This window comes from Gambusia affinis, linkage group LG04 (genome assembly GCF_019740435.1).
Source record: "Gambusia affinis linkage group LG04, SWU_Gaff_1.0, whole genome shotgun sequence".
NCBI classification, from domain to species: domain Eukaryota; kingdom Metazoa; phylum Chordata; class Actinopteri; order Cyprinodontiformes; family Poeciliidae; genus Gambusia; species Gambusia affinis.
The window spans coordinates 22,883,404-22,909,776 of record NC_057871.1 but is presented as its reverse complement, the minus strand read 5'-3'; the positions used below and the strand labels follow the sequence as shown (position 1 = coordinate 22,909,776).

The 26,373-nt window shown below is 38.8% G+C and overlaps 1 protein-coding gene across 2 annotated transcripts; it reads right to left on the bottom strand.

Annotated features, from left to right (window-relative positions):
* Window positions 1–10,429: 10,429 nt before the first annotated feature.
* Window positions 10,430–24,036, bottom strand: LOC122829727 (sarcalumenin-like). Of its 2 annotated transcripts, none has more exons than XM_044114502.1 (8): window positions 23,935–24,036; window positions 16,366–17,208; window positions 15,297–15,389; window positions 14,238–14,333; window positions 13,403–13,519; window positions 13,080–13,313; window positions 12,595–12,944; window positions 10,430–11,866 (listed from the first exon to the last, which is right to left on the bottom strand). In XM_044114502.1, the coding sequence occupies exons 2-8, from the start codon at window positions 17,177–17,179 to the stop codon at window positions 11,366–11,368; spliced, it is 2,205 nt and encodes a 734-aa protein (XP_043970437.1). In that variant the 5' UTR covers window positions 17,180–17,208; window positions 23,935–24,036; the 3' UTR covers window positions 10,430–11,365. The 2 variants fall into 2 exon arrangements, with proteins under 2 accessions (XP_043970437.1, XP_043970436.1); XM_044114501.1 differs by lacking the exon at window positions 23,935–24,036 and adding an exon at window positions 21,917–22,043.
* Between the last annotated feature and the right edge of the window lie 2,337 nt (window positions 24,037–26,373).

The window sequence follows — 26,373 nt, the reverse complement described above, 5'->3', positions numbered from 1 at the left end:
CCAATAGAGTTATAAAATTAATGTCTTTATAATTAGCTAATGCTGAGATTTGGGATTGTTGTGCTCATAAATGGTCGATTACACTGATGTTTATGGAAATATAAAATGAAGCTAATAAGGATGGTGAGTATTGTAAATAAAATAGTTTAATGTTAAATGTTAAATCTAGGGGGCTTTAATGTACAAGTTGCTTTAGTCCTAATAAATTAGCGTTAAAACGTAACTACAAGTCACGACAGACGCCACCAGCTTAGCAACCAATAGAAAAAGAAACAAATCCCAGAAAAAAAGTATAATCAGCAAAAAAAGAAAGTATGCTAACTAAACTGTGTTTACTATTCGACTTTCAAATGTTAAAAAGCAACATGCTTTTAATTTGAAGGCAAAACTCAACTTCTGATCTCTATATGCTTCCCTTTGTTTGCCTTGACAGCTTGTTGTCAGAATTACTCACCTGTAAATGCAGCTTTGGGCATTTAGTTTTAGTTTGTATCGCCCACGTTACATTACGTGTCAGCGGCTACTGAAAAAAAAACCGTCTCAGTTTTATTTCCTTTCTTACTTTTTAGTGAACACTGTTCTTTTCTATATCACAAAATGTCAGAAAAAAGTATCCACAAACATATAGAGAGACCTCCAGGTTTGACATTTGTAGAACCACTGGCGTGCATATCTTTTCTAATCCTGATCTGGACCTCCATGTCATTTCTGGTCAAACATTACACTAATTGAAGGAATAAACTGCCCTTTGGCTCTTAGTTAATTATTTCAACTGTTCCTCCTGGGCTAAGTGATTATATGATGTGGGAACTCTATGATTTAAAAAAAAGAAAAAAAATTGATGCAAATGTTTGCATTTGTTATGGATTTTTTCTGACGTACACCAGCTCAATAATGATCCATAGATGCTTACATATGTAGATGCTACATATATTCATATATATATATATATATATATATATATATATATATATATAGACATACTATATGTACGTCATTTGTTGCAATGTCTCTTAGCAAGGTCAACCTCCTCATTTATCTCGTCTCACAATTTAAGTTGATCTCAACCTTGTTGTAAGTATATGGAGCTCAACTAAAGTAATAGTGCGAAAATTTGAAACTGGAAAACAAAACATTAATTAAAGTTTAACTCCATGCAGGCCTTCCACTGTAGCCACACAAAGTCTCTATAAATTTCCCAGAAGGTACAGCACTGTAGAAGTATTTAAGCATTTACAAAAACGTTTTACAAAGTCACACACACTGTTAGACTTTATATTGTAATTTTACAGTACCTTACTGGCAACACTGTTGCCAGTAAGTTACTGTAGAATGGTAATTACAGTAACTTACTGGCAACAGTGTTGCCAGTAAGTTGCCAGCAAGGTACTGTAATTACCATTCTACAGTACCTTACTGGCAACAGTGTTGCCAGTAAGGTACTGTAATCACCATTCTACAGTAACTTACTGGCGACTTACTGGCAACAGTGTTGCCAGTAAGTTACTGTAATCACCATTCTACGGTAACTTACTGGCAACTTACTGGCAACACTGTTGCCAGTAAGTTACTGTAATCACCATTCTACGGTAACTTACTGGCAACTTACTGGCAACACTGTTGCCAGTAAGTTACTGTAATCACCATTCTACAGTACCTTTACTGTTATGATATTTCACAGTTAATTTTTACTGTGAGTGTGATTTACAGTTATAACTGCTTTACTGTAAATGTAGTTTATAGCATAAAACTGTAAATGTATTTTATAGTAAAACTGACAACATAATGTCAGTTTTACTGTAAATTAAAGTTTACATTTTTTAATACAAGAATATTTTACCATAAACCGAAAAGTTTCACAAAAGAAATTTTAGTCCAAGTACTGTGAATAAAAACAGGTATTTATTTTCAGCAGATTTGTTGAAATAAAATCCATTTATATATTCGCAATGTCATAAAGAACAAAGTCACAATATAATATACAATGTGCTATAAAACAACAAAACCATAGAACACACTACAGGTCATGTCAATATTTTTATGGCACATGTATGTAGCAACATGAACATGTGTGCATCAAGTACCAGCCATAAACTATTAAAGACTGACTTTTAAAAAATATATAGAATATACTTCATTTAAAAAACCAGCAGAGGCTGCATTGTCAGAAAGCAGTTAACAGTAGCTTAAATGTGCTCTGTTACACAATACATCACAGTAACAGTGCAAGTGCGATAATGTACTATATGGTAGGCATTCATATCAATAAATATTGTTATATCAGATGCATTTCCTACATTAGAAGAACTTTTATTCCATTTGTCAAACAAAATCAGTGGGATCCATCTTGTGGAAGCTGAACTGTAAAGAATAAGACAGAAAATGTGGGAGGTCATGAGATGGTCAGGAAGTTATCTACATTTTCAAATCAACAGGAAGGCTGACAAATTAAACTGAAGTGACAATGTCCAAATGCATAAAACCATTGGCATAAAGCAGCATTAAGTTGATAATTTGTTTAAAAAAAAAAAATCAATTACACTGAAGTGATAATAGAAGCTGCATAAAGAATGTGCAGGACTGGCTTCACTTCAGGTTTTTGGATTGTTTATGGCAAAAGCAGTCAGTCAGTCTTCACTAATTCAAACGATTGCGTACTGTATTGAGACCCTGCAAATGTCCCCAAGGAGACGATGAAGTACAACATGTCATAACAATCTTTTTAGTCATTTTGTTGGTGCTGATGGATTACTGCAAAGGCGTGCCTAATAAACTGAAAACTGCATAGTATAAAAAAAACACCTCAATTAAACGACTACACACTTAAACATTTCTGTGATTTAGTAAGAGATGCAGCGACATCCACTTTTTACCACGGACACAGAAAAGATGCAGGCTACTCTAAAGGGCTATTGTGTAGGAATCACATGCCATTCATAAATAATCATTAAAATCATATTAAAAAGCCTAAAGTAAAGTCAGAACATGCAAGATAGGAGGAAAAGACAATAAAATAATAAACATTTGGTAAAACGCTTACCTAGTTGGAAGTCCTCTATTCAAATTCAGCGAGTCGTTTGAGGAAGGTGGTGATCCGGGAGTTGACACTGACTACTTTCCTCTTGACTTCCCATCTTGCAGCTTGTACTGACTTTGGCTGTGCATTTGGTATCAACATCTGGATTGATCCTCACAAAGAATCTTTTAACAGAAATAAAATATATTAATTGTATTTTTTAAAATGAAGACATACAATACAGCAATCAGCTATGAATCTTCATCATCAGTCAAACTGTCATTAAATTTTATTCATAAATGGCTTGGTGTAGAGTACTTACAGTTGTATCATCTCCAGCGTGGTGGATGCTGACTCCTGATACTCCAGATTGAAGTCATAATATGACCCAAAAAAGACAGCAAGGACACTGGCAAAGTCATGTAGTTGCTCAGGTTCGAAAAATACCTTCTTCTCCATACTGACCATCCACCGGGTTGCAGACATCAAGCTATTTCCTAAAATAGACAAACCCTTGTCAAGCTAATGCTAGTGAGTAAAAGTACAGACTACCATAACTATTACATACATTGCTACAAAAAAATTATAGTGATAGAAAATATTCCTCTTACCAAGCATGATTACCCTTGGTGTTGTAGGTAAGGTCATTTCCATCTCAACAGACATCTTGGTGGAAGATACCTTTGAAACATAAAAGGAAAACTCTTAATTATGAATTACTGGTAGTAATTTATATTTAAAGGGCCAGTTCACCCAGATTATAACAGGTTTTTGAGAACCTCACCCCGGAGACTAGACTAGACTTTACCCCTACATCCTGCTACCACTCTGAAACAACGGATGTGAATGACAGTTTGTGAGGCTAAATGAATTTTTTAAAGCATTACATTCCACAAATACAGTATCTGAATGGCTAAGTACAATATGGGTTAACAAAATGTTTGTAATTTGGGTGAATTGATCCCTTTAACAAATTAATTGAACAATTCTGATTTAAGATGTGTGTTTTAAGTTAAGAGTCGATATAAAATTACATCAACCAAGATGAAGATTGAGTCCTCTTTTTCTTCTAAATGTTTTATTTTTCTCTGACGGAAGTAGGACATTGCTCTATTCCACAAAGAAACCGATAATTAGCTGTGTGTTGATGTTTCTTCACATGAGTACAAAATTCTCTAAATTCTGAAGTACAAATGCTGCAGAATTTACACCTGTACATAGTTGCACCTGTTAGTACTGACTTAACTTTAAATTTGTAAGAGCATGGTTTAAACAGGTGAACAGTCCTTATATGTAACCAGGGTTGGAAATTAACTTTTTTGTCCACCTGCCACTGTGGCTGAACCAACTCAAAAAATAACAGAAACCACTTGAATGTTTTCCACCTTTGTCCTCATTTACAGACTCTTATACACTATGTTGGAGATGTAATGATACTTTAGCAGGCTAACTAGCTGTAGCAAGCTCAAAGTTATAGATTAGGTTAGCTGCTCCTCTACATTTCCAGATTATTTTGTGGCTTCAAATATGTTTGAAGAGCTGTCTTTTTACCTGTTGTCTTGTCTTTTCAAGAGTTGAAGCTATGTTAGCACTCAGCAGGACAAAACTGCACAGCCACTTGGAGGGAAAAAGCTTGGGAGTTAAAAAAAAAAAGTCATCTGACAAAAAGAAAAAAAAGAACAACGTTAGAATTCATCCTTGTTGACCTAGCTAATCTGCACTCTTAACATTTGCAAGGTCATGGTTTAAACAAATGAACAGTTATTAGATGTATTTTAAAAAAAAAGGGGGGATCAATTATCAGTTAACGTTATATTGTTCGACAAAGGATGTAACAACAATGCTAACAGACACTCAACACTGAGCTTATCTCAACCCAAAGCTAGTCGCCGAGGAAGATTTAGCGGCAAAAGCCAAGCTAAAACCTTCGGTAAAATTAGCACCTTAGCTAACGTTAATTCCGAACCAGCTCAAAAAATAACACCATCATATTTTTCTATCTTTCACCTCATGCTAAGTTATAGCATTATAGCATGATGCTATAAGTTACGTTAGCTCCATCTAAAATATACATTGGCTTCAAACAGTTTTCTAAGTGTTTTTTTTACCTGTCTTGCGAAGAGCTGAAGCAGTGTGAGCCCACAGCAGAGCTGCACTTGCACTTGGACGGAAAAAGCTTCGAGTTTAAAACAAAGCGTCATCAGAAAAACGTTGGAAGCGAAGCCACCCTTGATGACGTAGCTAGATAAACTGCATATTAATGTTAGCTAGGATGTGAAAAAAACAAAAATACATGCTCTCTTTCTGCCTTAAAATATGTTAACCACTAAAGGAGTAAAAATACAGAAACAGAGAACCACGATGAAACATCTATGATGACCGTTGGAAATCAAATAGAATTCTTACATGGCCAGCGCAAAGACATTATTAGTACAGTACCACTACTGTAATGTGTAAACAGTAAATTACAACTTCAAAACATACAGTAAGTTACTGTAATGCTATGTACTATACCCATAATGCAATGCAAATTACAGTAACTAATTGTAAAGATGTTTTATGTTAGTTTACTGGGCATTTTATGTATTTAGCTGTAAAAAATACAGTAAAGGCTAACAGTGCAAGATATTATAAATACAGTACCACTACTGCAATGTGTAAACAGTAAATTACTGCAACTTCAAAACATACAGTAAGTTACTGTAATGCTATGTACTATACCCATAATGCAATGCAAATTACAGTAACTAATTGTAAAGATGTTTTATGTTAGTTTTACTGGGCATTTTGCGGTATTTAGCTGTAGAAAATACAGCAAAGGCTAACAGTGCAGATATCCTTTATGACTCATGTTTTCATTCACTGCACACTCATTCACTGGTCTTTCTGTTAATATCCATCCATATGGATGGGGTGTTAGGTTTTCCTAACACCCTTGTCCCTCGTGGTGTCAGGAAGGGTGCCGGTGGTTCCAATCTTCAGCGAGACATTTCGGGTTCACCCTGGACAGGTCGCTAGTCCTTTCTGTTAATATATTATTCTAATTACATTTTACTGTGGAAGATGGAGGACAATTTGAATATTAATCTCAGGGGACGTGTGATCTCTGTGCATGGTTCTTGCGAGAGCTTGGCATGTGGGTGGTGCGCTGAGAGCTTACAAAGAGAGGACTGTTGTGGGATTTGATAAAGCCCGTCTGATAGGTCTGCTCTGAAACTGTGCCGAGGGCCTTCGAGAGCCGCGGCTCAGCTCATCAAACACGCACGACAAGAGCTCAAACATGTGTTTGAGGGTGTAGGTTTTATTCATGAATCCACAGGTGAAGTCACGTAAAGTCGAAAATGCGCCAGAAGGGAAAGAAAGGCCATGCCTCCAAGCTGGTTCACAGACTGAAAAGAGGGCAAGAAAGAGCATTTCAGCTGGTTTGCTGTTATAATTAAGTTTGGAAACTCTTTACTCTTGGTACGGTAAGATTAAAAACTACAGTTGCATTGCTATGAGGGTCTTCTCTGCAGAGCAGCTGATTGTAGACAGGCTACCAAAAGAGAGAGACGGATTAAAAAGGAACAAGCCAATATCAGTTTTACCCGTCACTCCGCATTGTAGAGTAACAGCATTTTCTTAATTTTGGGACAAATCAAGATCATGAATCCTCATAAAGGGCCTGTTGTGCAGAATGTATAAAACCTGTTCACAAACTGTTAAAAAAAAATCTATAAATTCTTAAAATTAAATTAATATATTTTCAGTCCCTCCAGGATTTTGTGATTTTTTGCAATAAAACTCAAAGTATTTGTTGTACTAATTTGGAAATATTTGCGCTTATTTGTAACAGTAAATGCGGCTTTTTATTACTCAGTGTATGGATAGTGACCTGCAATCTGATATCAATTAAGACTTAGTACAAGTAAGAAGGTTTTTGACCATTTCTTTTAGAAAAATCTCCAATAAACTTCCAATTATTAGTGCAAAAAAGAGCGGGGATTTGTTGATTTTGTGTGAATTTCCACAATATTTCTCAAGAAACTGGAGGGACTGATTGATATAATTTGGCAGTAAACAGATAAGAATTGGATCAATTTGACTGAAAACATAATGTTTATGGACACTTAGTGTTTAGTCTAGAATCTAGAGGGCCATACAAAAAGCTATGGCCTTGAGTTTGACGCATTCTGTATTTTGGCTCATAATATTGCATCTAAAAGAAGAAATCAAGTTCCCATAAAATGTACTCACCACCTTGATTGATTCACTCTTTTACTGCTGTTGCAAATCAGTCACTATCGATAAAATGTAGCTTTCTTTTGACAAAAAACCCCCCCTTTAAAATCAAAATGAAAACTTATTTCTACAAAAAAAAAAAAAAATTTATTGTCTAAAAATATGTACCATAAAATCAGCGATTTTTCTAGGGTTCCTAAAGCTTGAATCGGTTTTAGCTCGTGGAGATTTATCTCCAGAGAAAATTAAACTTTGACTCACTAAACTGCAGTGATCCACAGATTATAACCAGCTCATCAAATATGTTCCGAACAGAGTGGGGAGGTATGAATGAGTAAATCCAGCGCAAATTTTGTTCACTTGCATAAACAGCTACATGTTACGTTTATCTTTTTTCCCCCTGCACAATATATTATTTATTTCGAGATTTTACTTCCTCTTTGCATTTAAGTAAGAAGAAAGGCAATCCCAAACTTATTTTCTTTCTCTACTTTTGAAAATCCTTTCAATCGACGCATTGAACCGAAGCGCCATCTGGTGTCAAGTTTTAGTCACTGCAGAAGAAAATGACCGACAGCTATAAGGAATCATAGCTGTTGTCTCAATAATTATAATTATATATATATTCTTCTGTTACACACTTACAGTTTTGTGAAAACAATTATTTGTTCTTTATTAAGAAAATATTCACACATTAATGTCAAACCCTTCATTATTATTATTTTTTATTTATCTCTAAAAAACAACCCTCACACCCCTTAAAATGGCATTTTACTCTTTCTACATGTCTAGATTTGATGGTAAGAACAAACAAAAGTTAGTAAACCTTACCTCCTAAGAGTGAGTGTTAACCCCATCGGTGAAAATGTTTTCACTTCTCGAAACACTTCTTGCAGCCATCGTTTTGTCTTTGACATCTGTCCACTCCTCACTTGCAGGTTTTTGATGTTTTAAGCATTTTTTTATCCGTTCACTCTAGCTTGAGTCACGTCGCATTATCTCAGTGAGATCAACAATTGGGCTTGAATCAATCCAGGCCTGACTTTCCATTTCCCAACTCTCAGCCATGGATTTACTGATATGCTTGGATCTTTTTTGTTGTTGTTGTTGTTGTTATTGTTGTTGTTATTGTTGTTGTTGTTGTTGTTGCAGGGTCCAGTTCTGCTCCAGGTTTTACAGCTGATGACACATTTTCATCAAATCCCTCTGACACACGATAGAATCCATGATGGACTCCGTTATGGAGTGACGTCTGTGGGTCAGCAAAACGTCCCCAAACACTGAAAGTTGCCCCCCTGTGCTTCACAATTGGTTTATGCCGAACCTTAGCTTAGGCATTCCTTTCCTAAGCAATTCCACTCAATTCTGATTATCATCACACCTCTGTCTGGGCTTTCTGCCATTTAAGTGGATTTCTCCGGTAGAACGTCTACTAGGACATAGAACAGAAAGAGAAGTTGAGAACGTCGATTTTCTGCGCCATTTTGAATTTGTAGTCTGCTTGTAGTTTCAGCAAGTTCAACGCAGGAAGCGAAGACAGCCCTTCAGTCCGCGTTGGCCATGTTCCTAAAGTGAATTAAATCAATATCCATCTTTTTTTTTTTTGCTTCATCTTCACAGTGGAGGATGATTGTTTACAGGCCAGGCGATTTCCGGTTAGCTTCATAGCATCGAGCTAACGCATTATATACATATCTGCCGATGATTTGTGTTACGATTTAAAACTTCAGAGTCCCCGCCTTCAGGAAACAATCGTTTCTCAGTATCCGAGGGTCCAGACCCTGTGCATGAAGGAAAGCGGAGAACAAAGGACTGGTTTTCACCAAGCTAGTTCTGGAAATAGAATTCAGTTTCATCTGTCCAAGGAAAAGGATCCTGGAAGTCCTGGGTTCTTCTGTCCAACAATTGTAAACTGTTGTAGACTTATAATTTTGTACAGTCATTTTCCTGAGGGGTTTCACACCTGCAGGGAAACTCCTACAAGTTGAAGTTCAAGCAAACCGAACCACCCTCGAAATTAACCTTCAGAAACTACATCGTTTTTAAATTATATTTTAATAAAATATTTTGTAAGGCAAATTGATAACAATGAAATCATTTCTAGTTCAATATGCTGCACATTACCCATCATGTTCAGGTATTGTTTAGTTCTGATACCAGAACATTAGGCCTTAGTCAAAGGGATTTCACAAAGGAAACAGTGCTGCTGTTGTTTTTGTATCCTGGTTATTTACTGACAATGAATCACACAAAACAAGGACAATATTAAACAGAGTAAATACTGATTAAGGACCCAACAGAGTGTATTTTAATGGAAAATGCCAATATGGTGCACGGCAGAAATGGGGTGAAGCTAAACAACAATTCAAAGTTTTTTGAGGAAAAAAGCTAGGAAATTGTGGGACATTTATTTCTTTCAGTTATCCTAACCTCAAAATCTGTAAAAAATAAAATAAAATAAAAATTAAAGTATATGTATTAGAGCTAAATATAGTTCAGAGGGAAATTACAGTGTAAAATACAACTGGAAACAGAGTGAGAACCTTTCTCCTTATTTTATTAGAACACGTTATCAGAAAACTCTGCTGTTTGTCTGAATTACAGTGGGTCAGATCTGAAAATATAAAATATTACAAGGTCAGCTTTCCTTTTCAGTCCCAGGAGCGGTGTGACCGCTTCCTGATGACTCCTCCGATTCAAACAAATAAAAGAACGAGGAACATAAAACAAGAAACTGAAAAATAATTTCTCTAAATCATAACCCTTGAAGTATATTTATGCTCTAGATATTCAATAAAGTTTGAAAATTAAAACTGTTGCAGAGAGGAATTCAAGGAACAGTTTAATCGCCACAAGAAGTGAAATTATTTGCTAAATACCAAACAAATAAAATTCTTCACCAGCAATATCAAAATATAGCAGTTCTTGGAACATCTGGTTAAAGGTTGCTTGAAGGTTTGTATGAAAAAACTTCTATTAAGATTTTAAAAAAATTTATTAATCACTGGTGCCACACCAATCAGGATTCCCTAAACGTCCAATAAAAAAAAAACGTTAGTGAAGCGTTGAGGAGATAATTCACCCATCGGCCCTGGACGACTGTTGTTAGTCGCCATCTAAATGCCAACCAGTTGTTTGGGAAGCATGCCAGGAAAAAGCTTTTTCTGTCCTAACAACCATGTATGTAAAGGCCGTTTGGCAAACTCTACTGGGACTTTAACTACAACTAGCTGCTTTGATGAGTTGCAACAAAGAGTTGGGTCTGATGTGTAACACAGAATTAATTCATAGAAAAGCACCTTATTCTCACTGTTAGGCATGGTGGAGGTTCTGTGATGTGTGTTGGGTTTGTATCTCTCCTAAGTAGTCTGGAAATCTAGTTAGAGCGCATGGCATTGTGAACTGTTTTAGACACCGGAAGATTTCAAGTAAAAATCAGCAGATCTCTGCCAGAATACTGAAACTGGATTGTCATAGGGTTTTTCAAGTGAAATATGAGCAGAAAGATTTAGCTAAATGGATGCAGAAATGTAAATCAACCTTCCTTCTTGGGCATCTCACTTCCTGAGATGTAAATTCTATAGATGGCCAGGTGGGGGAGCCGAAGAGTAGAGAACTTAAGACTGGATGATCTACTGAGTTTATGCGAAGAGGAATGGTCTAAAATATGGTCTGTATGCTTACAACTTATAAAATATTATAAGAGAAGTAGGGGTGCAAATAAGTGTGGCACCAATGATTTGGCGAAAAAAGAGCAGATGTTTGTCCCCACTTGTATTTAAATTTAAAGGCAAGGTAAATAAAATGAACTGTATAAATGTATGGTAGAGTAATACACAATTAATTTAGGGATTTTTATCAAGGGTCCCAATACATGTAGAGGGCCCTGTATTGTTTTCCTCTGCTTTCAAATACAACTAACAGAACATGTATGGCAAATATTCTTTCCATTTAAGTAGTAACACAAAATATGCTGAAGTCCATTCTGTATCTGGTTTTCTGCACATTTCCAGTTTTCCTGGAGCTAATCCTGGAATCCACACCAGTGGACATTATTTCAGGAAACTATCTGGCTGCCCTCTGCCTCATCTCTCTCTTGGCTGCCCCCCTGTCCTCTTCCTTTCCATCTCACTGCTTCCTCCAGCGATTTTTGGGTTTCTCCTCACACTCTGGACCTTCGCATGTACCGGGGAGAGGAGGCGGGTTTGCTGGGGCAGTCTTTGCCGGGGTGGGTGCCTCTGAGCTTTTGGTGATGCTGCTGAGCAGAGCCGGAAGCTCGTGCGAGATAGCCTTCTCAATCTTCTCCAGCAGACATCCGTCAGTCCAGCTGCAGTGCTGGGAGAGTTGCTTGAAGTTGGAAATGGGGTTGACCCCAAAGAAGTCCTGGTAAGCCTCCTTGTCGGGCAGGTCGAACTTGCTGACGTTGCTCTTGGCCAGAATGGACTTGAAGATGTAATACTTATCGGGGTCATTCACGATGTCTTGGAAAACCTCGTAGGGGTCGCCGAACCAGCCCAGCTTGTCGTAGTAGGTCTGAAGGTAGCGGTCTACCAGCAGAGCGTGGATGCGTACTCGGATGGCGTGCTGGCGGATGAAGGCGATTTTGTTTTCTATCTGATTCTCAACCACCTGCACGGACAAAAGGCAAGTTTAAGTAACACAAATAAGAAAGCAGAGGCAAGAAAACAAGAACTCGTAGGAAAATACAGCTTTGATTGGTGGTCTGTCCCGGGTGTAGTCTGCCTTTTAGCCATTGACAGTGGGAGACGACGACTAGCCCTAACGCCACCCTGTAAGGATCAAACAGGTATGGAAACTGAATGGAAGAATAAATATCATCAATCCACCTGCACCCAAACGCTGACGTTGTTAAAGTTTTCTGTTGCTAATTAAAAACATCCGCCAATTAGGGTAACAAATAACTATTTTGGTAATCAATTATTCTGATAAATTAATTTCACAGATTTTTTATTTAACTACTTAAGCCTTTTTTATACAATATGAGAAGTACATTAAAGGATATAAATAAACACAATAATTAACCTATCCGAAGTTCCCAAAGCCATGACCTCATCATCTGGGCTTTCTCTCATTGTTTAAGCAAATAGAGATTATTTTGGCGATTCTGACTGACCTAAGACAAAAAAAGTTTAGTTTGTCTTAACTTGAGACAGCGAGGAAAAAAAAAAGCTGTGTGTCTTTTTGAAAACTTCTGGCTTCAAATGTAGATATTCAACAACAGCGGCCCAAAAATGGAGCTTTGAGACGCGGCCCCCACGGACCCTCAACAGCTAACCAGCCCTACACAGAGTCATTTTGAGGTTACTGAACAGAAAGTAACCTGGAATGAGCTTAACCTGGTTGAGATCCTCCAGCAGGGAGATTTCCTCCTTCATGAAGAGCTCTCGGCTTGTGTTGGGAGCGTAGTCCTGCGGCCAGAAGGAGCTGACATACACGCGGGGTGGCTCTGTGACATTGACAAGCGGCGCCATGCTCCAGAAGAGGGCCCCATAAACCCTCATTAGGTCCTGCGTAGAGAGGCTGTCGGCCTTGTTGAGGATGAGGCGAATCTGGGACTCGCGGCCCTTCATCTGGCGGAAGAGCATCTCCAGCTCGCCCCCCACATCCAGCTTGGTGGGGTCGAACACCAGGAAGATGAGGTCTGCTCTGTCGATGAACCACTGGCACACGTCGTTGTACGGGTAACCTGTGAACTTGAGCTAGGTTAGCTTCGGCTGTGCAATTTCTATGGAAAAGTCTAAACGTTTCAGGGCTTTCTTCGAACAATATCTCTCCTCTATCCACCTATCTATGGAGGACAGATTTTTGGACTGATCCTTACCTCTCTCCTGCTGCTTGCGGTTTTCAATGATGCCGGGTGTGTCAACAAAGGTGACCCTCTCCAGTAACTTGTGGGGCATCTCGATGCCAACCAGTCGCTCCAGGAAGCCTTGACCGAACTTCTCCAGCGGAGAGAAGGACCTTGAACTGTCTGCTGCCATCACAATGCCCTCTATGGTCCGAAACCTTTCCCCGTGCATGATGACCGTGTACTCAGATGTGGTGGGCTCAGCACCTGGTGCAGGGATGAAAAGAAAGGGATTTTCTTCCGGTGCAAGCACCGGAAGAAAAACCTGCATGCTGTCAGGTTTTATGTGTGCTAACCTGTGTAAAGTTCCTGGGGTGTGCCATGGAGACCCAAAAGGTAGTTGATCATCGAGGACTTTCCAACGCTCCAGGGTCCGAGAAACAGAACCATTGGCTTTGAGGTGATCTCACCATCTGTAGGTGAGTGTTTATAAAAGGTCGGAGGAAGGTTTGAGAAAATAAAAGAAACCACCACAGATCCTAACCCCAGCCCTAACCCTAATCTGCTACATGATGCAGTCCAAGTGTAGAAGTCATTGGTTAACAGGTACTTGTTCTGGAACATGCCTGAACCACCTGTCCGTAATTTCCATTAAGGCATTTGGTGAATTTCATGTACATTCCTTGAAAGTTGCATCCAAAACTCAGCTGGATTCAGTGTTGGACCAAAACGGAGAAAAACACTGAAATAGAGGTACACACTAAGTAAAGTTCCCATGTCAACACTGATACAAGAGCTTTCATTAGTGTGTGATACACGGTACCACACTTTACAAACATTATAGACTTTCTCCATCGTTCTATTAACTCCAATCAGCTTCCCTGTCCCAAAGAGAAGCATCTCCACAGAATGATGCTGGGAAAAAGAAAAAGTTGGATTAAAATCTCAAGTCCTTTTCCTTAGAAAACAAAAGAACCACTCTGCTTTACTTTTGTGTTTTTTCTTAAATAAAATACCAATAAATCCTCCAGTTTTGTAGGTGTAATGGGACTAGATGTGAAAAACTTCAAGGGTAATGAACACTTTTGCAAGGCACTGCTCCTGCAGATTGATCTGACTGGTAAAAGTTAGCTTTAGTCACTTCTGTTCTCGCCATTGTTCTCTTGTTCAGGAAGAGCCAGCAGTACCTACCTGTAACTTCATGTTGCCTGAGCTCGTTGTACTTAAAGACTTGTTCCATTGGCTTGATGGACTTATGGTAGATGTTTAACAGTCTCTTTATGGCCCCTAAACAGGGAAAAGCAGAGAGAGACAGACCCATAACAGCTAATGCCAAAACCTGCTTCCGCTGTAGATGATGAAAAGACCCTATAAAATTTACTGTACAGAACGGAGGCAATAAAAGGCCTGCTCTGCCGTAGCTCATAACTTTTGTAACAGGAACCGCTCTGATTCAACAAACTGTAGAGGGTTTCATGCCCAGGACACCATCACATTTGGTCTGATTAATCGCCCTCATTTGTACACACGCACTCATGTGGTACATGCGCACACACTTTGGCCCAGACATCATGAAGCAATCATCAGAACGGCTGCAGCATGACGACGCAAAAAAAAAACAACAAAAAAACGTCTCAGGCACACATTTTCCTGCGAGCACATCTGGTTTCCTTCGCATTGTCAACGTAGGTGTAAACATTCAGATGCTTGTTGTAGTTCAAGTCATGGCTTCATTTCCACAGCAGAGGTCCAACAGACATAACCATTGGTGATGATGGATAGAGGCAATGTGTTTTTTGTTTATTTTTTTTCCCCACCAGGGTGTCTTTTTGTGGGCTCTAGTGTCCCTTATACCACAGTAGGCTGATAGGAAAGGGGGAAGGAGAGGGGGGGAAGACATGTGGCAAATGTCGTCGGGTCCGGGAATCGAACCCGCGACGGCCGCGTCGAGGACTGAAGGCCTCCAACTGTGGGGCGCGCTACCCTCTACGCCACCGGAGCACGCCCCGAGGCAATGTGTTTTAACTGTGTTTAATAAATGAGTGTCTTTCCCATCAACTCTCAGGTATAGTGGAGCATTAGGCCCAACTTTATGACTTTATTCTCATATTATTGTGACTTTGTTCTCATAATATCATGACTTTATTCTTCTAATTTTGGCCCTAATATTCCGTTTCATTTCAGGGAACTCGCGCACCTTGTAAAGATTTCTTCTCATCAGTATGATCGGGCCGATATTTTGCTCCTTACCAGAGAACTCTGCTGATGGTTCAGCTGTCGCCAGTCGCAGCATCTCCTCAATGTGGGAGCGGTCTCTCAGGCCCGACCCAATGGCCTCATCCTCTGTGAGAGCGAGTGAACATGTAGTGAGTCAGCAGGTGAGTAAAAGAGAGCCAATCCAAATGCGACCGAAACAAGCTGTGCTTCGCTACCAAACAGCTTTCTCATATCACTTTCTATTACTGATATCGCGATACGAGTAATCTGAGTAAAACCACTAGCCTCATAGTTTTGCCATACTTTGTAAACAATTGATCTAACTCATTGTATTGTTTTAGCTCCAGTTTCCAGTGTTTCGCAACCTCCAGCTAGTTTTCTTCCACGATTGCCTCGTATTTTGGTATTTCCTCCTGCTATAAAAAAGCTTCCCCACAACATGATTCTGTCACCACCATTGACATGTTGTAGGTGGAGGGTTCAGGCTGCGTTTCCACCACATGTAATGATTTGAATGCATGCCAAAATTTCATTTTGGTCTGACTATTAGAGTATCTTTTTTTTTTTTATTTAAATAACTTAATCGTTTTTAGTTTAAAGAAAAGCTTAATTAAAAAAATATGCATTTTTTTATTTATTATTATTTAAAGAAATTCAACACCCTTCATCACTCCAGGTGGCATGAATAAAACAAAACAAATACATAATTAACTTGAGAACAGAGTAAGAATCAATGAATTAATCAAAAATAAATGCAACCCAAAATACTCAAATCACTTCTGTACATCACAAGATCATATTCTCAAGATTTTCATACTCTGACGTAGAATGGAGACAAATATATCCAATCGTCACAATAATATCCAACAATGTACTTGCAACGAAGCATAGGCAATCCCATTTCTATGAAGGCATAATACTCTTAGCTCATCTCTAACTGCACAAAAAGTAGCTGTCAAAGTGTCAGGGTCCAATGTTATCAGCTATTACTGAAGGGGATTGAAAAACTGAAGACAATAATGAAGAAGTAATGTTCTCCCTCCCAAGTCCAACAATCTATGTTAATAAAACATGAATTATACATTTCAACAACTTTTTGTACCTTTAGCTGGAAGCTGTGCTGGTTCCTCTGCAGGTACCTCCTCCAGTTTCACCTCCTGGTCAGAACCCTGTTCAGACTCCGGTGTGTCCGCTGTAGTTTCCTCCACTGCATCATCCTCAGTGCCTTCCAGAGAAAGGTCCTGGTTAGCCTGATGGGTGATTTCTGGTTCTGGGTCAGTCTCAGTAATCAGCTCAGGCTCTAAAGTGACTTCTTGTTCTGCTTCTGCTTCAGGTTGTTCTGTCACTTCTGGCTCTTTCACTCGATCCTCCGGTAGCTCCCGTGACTCTGGTTTGGGGTCTTCTGTCAAATCTGGGGGTCTTTCCTCTGGTTCAGGTACCATTTCATCCTCCTCTGCACCTTTGTCCTCTGAGTCCTCAACTTCGTCTTCATCAGTTGCAGTGTCCTGACTCACGTCTTCTTCCTCTACTTGAGATAATTCCCCTAGGGCTCCCCGCTCCTCTTCCTCAGGTGTCTTCTCTGCTGCCTCAGCAACAGTGATCTCTTCAGGTATTTCTTTTTCCTTGCTTTGAGCACCAGATGTCGCCTCTTCATGCTCCTCTGCAATCTCCTCCAGGCTCCTTTCTTCACTTGCAACTTCCTCAACAGAAGAATCATCCTCAGTTGGATGTACTTCCTCTACCTCTTGCTCCAACGCGGCCACCAGCTCTTCTTCATCACTTGACAGGGGCTTGCAAGGGTGGCACACGGCTCTCTCTGGAGCCGGGGTGTCATTGGACGAGGTCTGGCTGGCATCAGTTGTGTCACATCCGCAGGGGAAGAGGTCTCCGTCTGGCTGCTGGAGCTGAAGACGCATTCGATGCTCCTCCTCGTGGACGGAGGACTCTGTCAGGAGAAATAAAGGTGTTAAAAAACATCAAACATGAGTTTGATGAGTTAAAGTAACAACTTTAACTCCAGTCCAGCACTGTCTCAATCTCGTTGTAATCTGTTGATGACAATGACAAATAAATCTTATCTTATCTTAAGACTAAAATGTATTTTTTTTAACTATTACTTTCTCTGCACTTAGTGCTGCTCTTACATTTAAACTTTGTTACCATGCTTTTATGGATCAAACACAGCTACCATGACTTCTATAAAATCATATTTAACAGCAGGGGACTCTTTTGGCATCCCGATACATTGAGGCATGCTGGATATCCTTGACTGCCATGATGGACATAGAGCAAAGGTTTGTGTCCTGCATTTAAATTTAACTGCCTGTGGTACAGAGTGTGATGTGAGACACTTAAATGAATGCCTACAGTTCATGTTACAAGATGGATTCACTACGAGGGAGGATTAAAAGGTTTTGTTTGCTGTCAAAGACATCAGATGTTTTGTTAAGTATTTTGTCACTAATTAAGAAGATCCTGTTGAAAATATTTGTTTTGATTTTTGGCAGTTAACTCGGGTAGACCTCTTGTAAATAAACATCATTTTCTTACTGTTTGTGATTTTCGTACTTAAAGACTCAACTAGGTCTGAGAGATTACTAGCTAAACCTATGCTAACAAGACCGCTAGTATTCAAACTATCTGATATTTCGTCGCCAACAAAAGATGTGTGGAATTGTGTACTGATAAATAAACGAGTTTCTAACATTTTGTGTGCCACAAACTAAAACTTAACTATCGGCTTTTATCAAGTTTCTTGTTGGCAAACTGTTTTCTATTAAGTGCCCAACTTTTAAAAGTCCATATAATCACGTTCTTCTGATACTGATTCTTCTGATTTAGTTAAGAAATTGTATAATTTCAGCTTTTATAGGGGAGCCAATGCTCACCTAAATGTCATAGAGGTCATTATTAGAATGATATCTACCTTTCAGTCCCCCAAAGTACTGTCCAGCACTGTCCCCGACCTTAACTTAAGAAATGTACAATGTGTTCCCATCATGTTGTTGTCACCTCTTGGGGCTCTAAGTTTTTGGCTTACCACCTCCCAGTGGGGTAGTCAGCCTCAACAGCTACTGATCTCGTAAAAAAAATACAATACTGCAGTAATGTTGTTATGTTATGAGGCGTAATTATGCAGACTTTGCCAAAAGCAAAAATAAAATTGAGTCCAAAGTACAGTTAAGGGGCCACATTGTGTCGTATTGTTATGTTAATAAATATCTGTAAGAGAAAAAAAAAAGGTGAATTTTCAGAGTTCAAGGTGTAACAAAAGCAAATTTCCATAGAAAACAGACAGAAAAGAAGATGTTGACTTCAGGCTACAAAACATGACAAAAGTGCAAAGCCAGAAGAAATCTGTTGATGTCCAGATGTGGCTCAAAGAGGGTTGGGATTGATCAAATAGGCCAACCAAGTCTGACTTTGAACATCTTTGTTCAGGCCAAATTTATAGGAAACCTATAGACAGGAAAAGTCCAGTTATACACCATATTTAATTGTTACATATAAACAAGGAAGGTCCAACGTTGATTGTGTGTTTGGAAACACTCTGTAATTTTAACACATTCAGTGGAGAAAAATGTGAAGCTTCTATAAAATTTTTTTTTGTTTTACCAAGATACACTATCCATTGTTTACCGTGAGAGATAATCCTTAGTATTACATTAAAACCAGCCCTCATTTCTTCATGTTACCTTCTGGAGGACACATTCGGTAATGTCCCAGCTCGGATTCATACCAAAGACCTTTTTGCTCTAACCAGTGCCGGCAACTGCATCCCTTTGTTTCTGTTCATCAGTCGGCCATAAAAAGCCTCTTGAACTCAATGAATGAAAACTCTTGGATGACATCTTTTTCAATGCTTTTGAAAGGTCTGCCAGAAAAGAAAACTGAAAGTGGACATTTTTTAGCCAAAAGTTGCAGATGTTGTAATTTGACCAAACTCAACCATTTTTATACCACTTTTAAACATCTATGTACATCTTTAGATATCTCTTCATCTTTCAGTTTTTAAGCCTCTCTAGATATCCAGACATTCAAACATTATTTGTTTTGGATTTGCTTGTTTCTTTTTTTTTATTTGCCTGTTTCAGTTTTATAGACCTTCAGAAAACCTTGAAGAACTATTGATAAAGACCCTCTTAGATAGATTTTAGTACATTTTACACAATCCTGTGTACAAATATCAAGACTTCTGTTCCACAGTAATGGAGCAGAAATCTCTGTCGGTCAAGGTCTTATAATACCCATCTTGAGCAGGCTTACGTGTACCGTAGGTGTCTATAATTGAATGACTCAAGAGAAGAAGAAGAGCAATCTGATCCATGTCTGTGCAGCTTCAACTCTGATCTGCCTGAGTCATGTGGGAGTTTTGGATGCAATCCAGACGGGTGCAGTGGCATCGTTTGCGCTCTAACATGAGCCAGAAAAAACAAAAAAGCTACCAGGTTTTACAATTGTGGACTAACTCGTTGTTGTCAGCAGTTATTAGATCTCTCTGATATTGCTGGCAAATGGAGGGTGGTTAGAGATCTAAATGAAGGGGAATCCTGGAAGAAAACTTGTTAGAAGACACAAAAACTCAAATTTCAGCAGGAGATGCAGTAAAATGGTGTGAATCAAGCCACATTTGTGTTTTAGAATGGCCCAGTCAAAGTACAGATCCACATTTGTTAGTTTATCAAAGGAAACCTTTAAAAATGTGTTTGCTGTTGTTACTTGACACGACATGGTATGTCATTCAAGGTATATGAATAATTCTTCAAAACACTTTACCCAGTTTGAATTAAAAACATTCAGATCCATTTTAAATAATTGTCTGACTCAACAATTGGAGAATACTTGGTGACTACTTTAATATTTGGAGCATTTATAACAAGACTTTATCACTCTTTTTTGTAAATATAAAATAACTAAGCATTGTTTATGACAGGATAAAGACAGACTGCATCTGTCTTGAGTAATCATAAACACAAATTTGAACAACATTTAAAAACATATTTTCAATCCAAAGAATTGTTTGCTACCATTCTTGATAAACTTAATTTAATCTCTGATAGAAAATAAGATGAGTAGTTTATTCTGTAGTATTAATGTCAGCTTTTTATTATCATTTTATGGTACCTAAAAGGTTAGAGCAGACAATATGGGCGTTACTCGATTGTCCAGGCCAAAACCTAAATCAAACTCTTCAGTAGCAATGCTTTTCTACTGACACTAACTAATTGACTTGAGATATTTATCTAAATTAGGACAATATGTATCTATATATATTTTTTTATATAGAAAGATGACAGTCTGGTAAAGTGACTTATTCAAAGCCCAGACCTAAATCCAAGCATGGATTTGTGGCAAGAGAGTTGAAATTTGATGTTAACAGATCCTCCCATTCAAACTGACTGGTCCTGGAGTCATTTTGCAAAAATGTCTGACATTCTCAGTCTGCAACGGGAGACGTTGAACCTTAAGTCTTCTGTTTGCGGGTTATCCTCCCTTCAAGAACGTTGGAATACAATTAATGGCAACGTGCTGCTGTGGTGCAGATCAGTTGACAGAACTGCTCCCCGACTCCCAGGCAGCAGCAGCAGCAGCAGCAGCAGCAGCAGCAGCCTGACGCTGGAGCCTGGGCAGAGCGCAGGCCTGTGGGGACGGAGCGGGACAGGTGCCTGGGTGCTGGACGCCCAGAAATAGTCCCACAATGAGTCAGAGGGCGAAAAGAAGGAGGGATAATTCCGTTTCTATTTTCAGGAAGCGTGACGCTCGTCGCCCTCTCTGCGATTGTCATGAGGCCGCGCTCCGGCTCCTGCAGGAGCTCCAGCCGCGAACGACTCAGATGTCATAAAGTCGGCATATGGCAGCAATTAAACATAGCAGCCAGAGGGAAACAGAGTCCGATTGTGTGTGAGTGCATGACGGATTAGCGGCTCGGCAGGTTTGAGATGAACAGAAGTTTACCATGAGAAACTGTTAAATTACGGTAAAAATCTGTTTCAGCGTTGGAACGGAAATATTCATACACTTAGCAGAAAATGTCCTGGTAATTTTTTGCCAGCCAGGATTTTTTATTTTATTTTTTCAATATTAATTTCCTTTAGAGTGTAGCTGTGAAATTTTAGTCTAAGTGTATGGCTTGAAGTTTGTCTTGTTCTTACAAAGACGTCACAGAAACAATCTTTTGCATTTGGAAATGTGATGTCTGTGCATTCCCAAGAGGTTGGAAGAGATCATTATCAGTCTAACGACCGTATCTGATGACGACTTTGTCTGACAATATCCCGGCACCTGGTCAGTGGGGGTCAAAATGAATCGGCACAAGGACGGACAAGAAGCCTCGACATTAAGGGAGAGTTGATAAAGACCCCAAAACGGCATAAGATGGGTTAGGGTTCTAAACAACAAATTCAGTTCAAGCTCGTCCAAACCTGAAACAGGAAGACTGACAAATTAGACTGGAGGTCTGCACTGAGCATCCAGTATAAAAAATGATTTGATTGATTCAGATTTAAAGCAGCAAATTCTACCAAAACGTTTAGGAAGTTTACCAAAATGGTGACATGCGTACACATTAAGTGGACATTCCATTTGAATCAGTTCAAAAACTAAACGTTCATTTGTTTCTAAATCTAGTTATTTCATTCATCCGGCCTCCGTACCTGCAGCCGACAGAGCCAGGAGACACAGCAAGCGGCACGCAGTTGCCAGAAGCTTCATTTTGGCTGCCAGAGGACTGCAGATCATCCCCCCCAGATATATATACCGCTGCAGCTGAAGGTCAGAGGGCACGCCGTTGGGGGTGGGGTCGCATTGAGTGTCAGAACAGCTGCCCGATCCAATCGGGAGTGCTGATAGGAGCGGAGCAGGAAAAGGCGGGCTGAACGCTTGTAGTTTAAAGTGAGTTGGAGGCCCCAGTCTAACGCAGCCAAGATGGATATCATTCACACTGATGTACACGATGGATGGATGGATGATTATGGGTTACAGATAGTGAAAACCTAAAATTTTATGTCTCATAAAATTAGAAAATCACTTAAGATCAATAATCGAGTACATCTACAAACAAGACTGTCAGGATTCTGAAGACTATATTGTAGTCCATAGCTTTCCCACTAGATGGCGCGACCGTTTTGTGAGTAATATTTTGTTCAAAATTCTGTTCAAGAAGCAGTGCAGATCAGCAGAAGTTGTGATCGTAGGTAGTTTTATGGTTTTATGAGAATGTGCGTCCACAAGTCTGGTAAATTACCGTCTATCTATGTTTAAGTAGGATAATATGTGTATTTTATTAACTTGGACATTTTCTGTTTGCTCAATTTTTCCTGAACAATTGATAGCTAATCTAAGTTCTACTCTAAAATTGTGAAACTTATTATGTTTACTTGCTCTCTTTCACTTTATTTAACTGTATTAGCAACTGAAAGATAAGACTGGAGTAATGAGAAGAAAGTTTCATTTTATTTAGTCATAAGGGCCTTTGGGCCTAGTGGTAAGGCTTAAAAGACAAGTAATGTCTTTTGTAGCTTACTTTTGTAGCTTACAATATGTTTGTAGCTTACAAAATTATTAATTGGTGTACATGGTGGATTGTAATTTGTATTTGTTTATCTTTTTTGTAGAACCAGACATATGCTATATGCTACATCAGTCCACCTGAACACACCTATGAAAGTGGTTAGCTGAATCTTTATTTTAAAGAACAGGAGAATAATCACCTGGCCTTGTTATTTGCTTGGGGGTTGTGTGAACTGCATCATAACATGTTACGTCCAACAAGGGCACAACATATTTGAGGACAGGTAGGCAGAACTGAGGGTTCAAAAAAAATATATTTTATTTTAAAACTCTCTTGAGCTTTTCTTTTGGTTCAGCTGCTTTGATTTTCTGTGGAAGGAAAAAAGAGAGAGAATTAAATAACCTCAGATGCGTTGCGTGATAGATATCTAACTTATGGCTCCACTCACTGTACTTACAGCCGAGGTAGCGAAATAACTTCTAATGTCTGTCGTCCTTTTCTTTTTTTTGGTGGCGACATGGTCTCGGAGACTCATAATAAATGTCAAACTCAGAAGGAGACACGTTCACTTTCAGCACCATAGACCAAGCTTCCGTTCCGCGTGTGGCCAGCTGGCCGCCGCCTGTTGCAGCCAATCAAAGAACGTAGATCCAATAGCGGCATGGATCGTCATAGTTCATAAGAGCGAATTTTAAAATGAATGCTACCACTGCGTAGTATATTGAAATATTAAACTAATCAATGTGGATTTTTGTTTATTTATTTTGTTTTTGTTAAAAAATACATATGTTTTTTTTTTTTTTTTATTAATATGGCAAAAATTTGACTATTTTATATCCCTTGAATATTGGTCGTGACATGTCACGACCGTCCATACCCAAACCTATGCCCATGTGTGGCCGGTTCTAATAATAATTAAATATCATCCAGAGGGCCATTGATAATTAATTCGGGCCTTAACTTTGACATATGTGATCAAAAGGGATATAGAAAGACACTACCCAGCTATTAGCATGCAGATGCGCTAGCATAGCTCGGTAGCACAGCTTATTCACTTAGATCGCTATCTTGTGATGATAGTTGCACAATTAAATCGATTAACATTAATAATGGTAACGTGGGGATAAATAGCTAAATACATTGGATAGATATTTCACTTACAGCTCCTCTGTCGCTGCCAGAAGCCAGGCTGAGGTCTAAACTGTGGTGCTTCGTTTTGGCTACAGCGCTGTTGGAATGGGTTAATGCGATTAGCTGAAACATATGTTACCCCAACGTGGGACTTCGTTCATATGATTGGGTGAAACAACGAAGCTATCTGATTGGCTGCTGATCATCCAATCAGATAGGCCATTTATTAAAAAATACATTTGTGGATTGAGACGTCAGGGGAGTCTCAAAATTCACACACAAATGCAGCGTAACTCACAGGCCAGAAACAGCTTGTAAATCAAGATATACAAGTGTGAATCTCGTGCTGCGCTTTTGTAGATTTCGTCCCGTGCATCTGTGAATCTTTTGCATTTGTGAATTATGAGACGGTTTTTGCTCCTTTAGTCCCAGTTTGATTCAGTGGTTTATATTTTGCTAAGTTACCAACAAATAACTACAATAAAATCAATTCTAACTTTAATGCAACTCTTAAAAACGCAAAAATATGTCGCCACCTAGTGGCCAGACAGTTTTATATGTATATATAAATATATATATATATAAAAAAAAACTGAAACAGGGGAGTGTAATAAAAAAGTACAAATTTTATTTTATTTTTTTTAACTTTTTTTTTTTTTTTTACAAAGGCCGGTTCATCCATTTTTTTTTAATAAACAAAATATAACAGCTTGGCATTGCCCTGGACTGATGAGAAAAAAAAAAATGTAAGTCACACAAAATATAAAAAAAAGTATTGTCACTATAAATGGAAAACAGGAGACAAAAAAAGACTAAAGAGTTGAACAACAGAGCTTAAACTGCATCACGGAAAACAGCTTAGAAAACATAAAAGGCAGCAAAAGAGAAACAAAACAAAAAAAATGATTTAGGCAGTACAGAACAAGTGCTTCATATATATATATATATATATATAAGTATATATATATAAAAAAAATCATCAAAAGAACAGCCGCGCTGCCAACAAAATGTACAGAAACATGAAGGGGTGAAGCGATTATCCGACTGATAACCACACCTGAGATTTAGGCTGTGGATCAACTAAGATCAGCGCAACGCTAAACCCTTCAACAAAGCTTCACAATCAATATGTAATCCCCTCCCTCTCCGTCTTCCCAACCATGTTTGGCTTGAAAAAAACTACTCTAACCAGCTGATGAGTGAGTGAACACAATCCAAACATCCCACACAAGACAGTGTCACAGAATGCAAAAAAATCCTAACAAAAACCTACTTTAAGACAAGAAAAAAAAACAAAAACAACAAAAAAAGACAACATAAGATGCATTTGGTTGGCAAAAGAACACACAACATCAATAGACAGAAACGAATCCAAACGAAGGAATGTTTACAGCATCAAATCAGCGACTCGAATCGAGTATGACAAGAGGGAGGCTTTGCAGCACAGGGGGCTGCGGGGGTTTCCAGTCAGAGTCCCAGCAGAAACACTAGCAAAGTAACATGAGGTGCACAGGGGGTGGGGGGGGTATTTAAAAAAGAAAACAGGAGAGATGGGGCTGCGCGATGGGGGCGGTGTGGGGGGGATATGTGTGGCACATCTGCAATTCTCTTCAGTTTTTCAACGTCAAAAACTTCGCTGTTAGTGTTTCTGATCCTCGGGCTTCGGTTTTCCCGCTATAGCCGTGTAAGATTAAATTTGTCTCTTTTGTAAATCGATTTGTTTCCCTAAATTAATTAGAGTTACAGTCTATGTTTGTACATTAGGGAGGGGAAAAAATAACACTCCCGACTCCGGTTTTCTTGAAGTACTAACTTCAGAAAATGGAGGCACCAGGCATGGGCCGGTTATCCTTTTCGAAGGAATATTTAAGTTTGAGGTGTTATCGTCTGAACACAAGAACACTTTTCCAATCCAGTGCTTTAGATGTATTATTAATAAGTTGCCACGTTAAGTACTCTAGATTTCTCCGGATGAAAATGGGAATCGATCCCTTTCTTCTTGCTTGCATCGCCAACAAACTTCTCCATTTGGAAATACTCCCTAACCCCAAAAAACACAAACGGTTATTCATCATTTGTAAAATGGATAAATATATTATCTTAGCAGCTGCTGGAAGAATCTGCTGCTGTTCGTTTTGTAAACAGAAGTGCATAAAACAGTTTCTACCAAACAAACTGATCCGTGCCTGGTGCCTCCACAGTCGTTGAAGTTTCCGGATACGTTTGTAAATTAAGTTCTCTTCTATAGCCAAACAACGTGTAAAAAAAAAATAATTATAATAATACGCATATGTAGCCCGACTCTCCTTTCACTAGTTGTTGTGCTCTGCCGGACAGCTGGCTTAAAGAAGACTCCTATACAAGAAACTCATTTGTTTTGTGTCAGAAAAAAATAAATGTCTAATTTTGCACATATCACCAGCAGGGATAGCTGTTGCTGTTCTGTTTTGAGATTTAAAAAAAAAAATC

Excerpts from the sequence above, each read along its gene's own strand:
- LOC122829727 (XM_044114501.1), bottom strand. The coding sequence starts at position 22,001 with ATGATCTGCAGTCCTCTGGCAGCCAAAATGAAGCTTCTGGCAACTGCG. Across the intron at positions 13,520-14,237 it reads CAGGCAACATGAAGTTACAG|ATGGTGAGATCACCTCAAAG; the intron begins GTAGGTACTGCT and ends ACTCACCTACAG. Across the intron at positions 11,867-12,594 it reads TGCTGGAGGATCTCAACCAG|GTGGTTGAGAATCAGATAGA; the intron begins GTTAAGCTCATT and ends TTGTCCGTGCAG.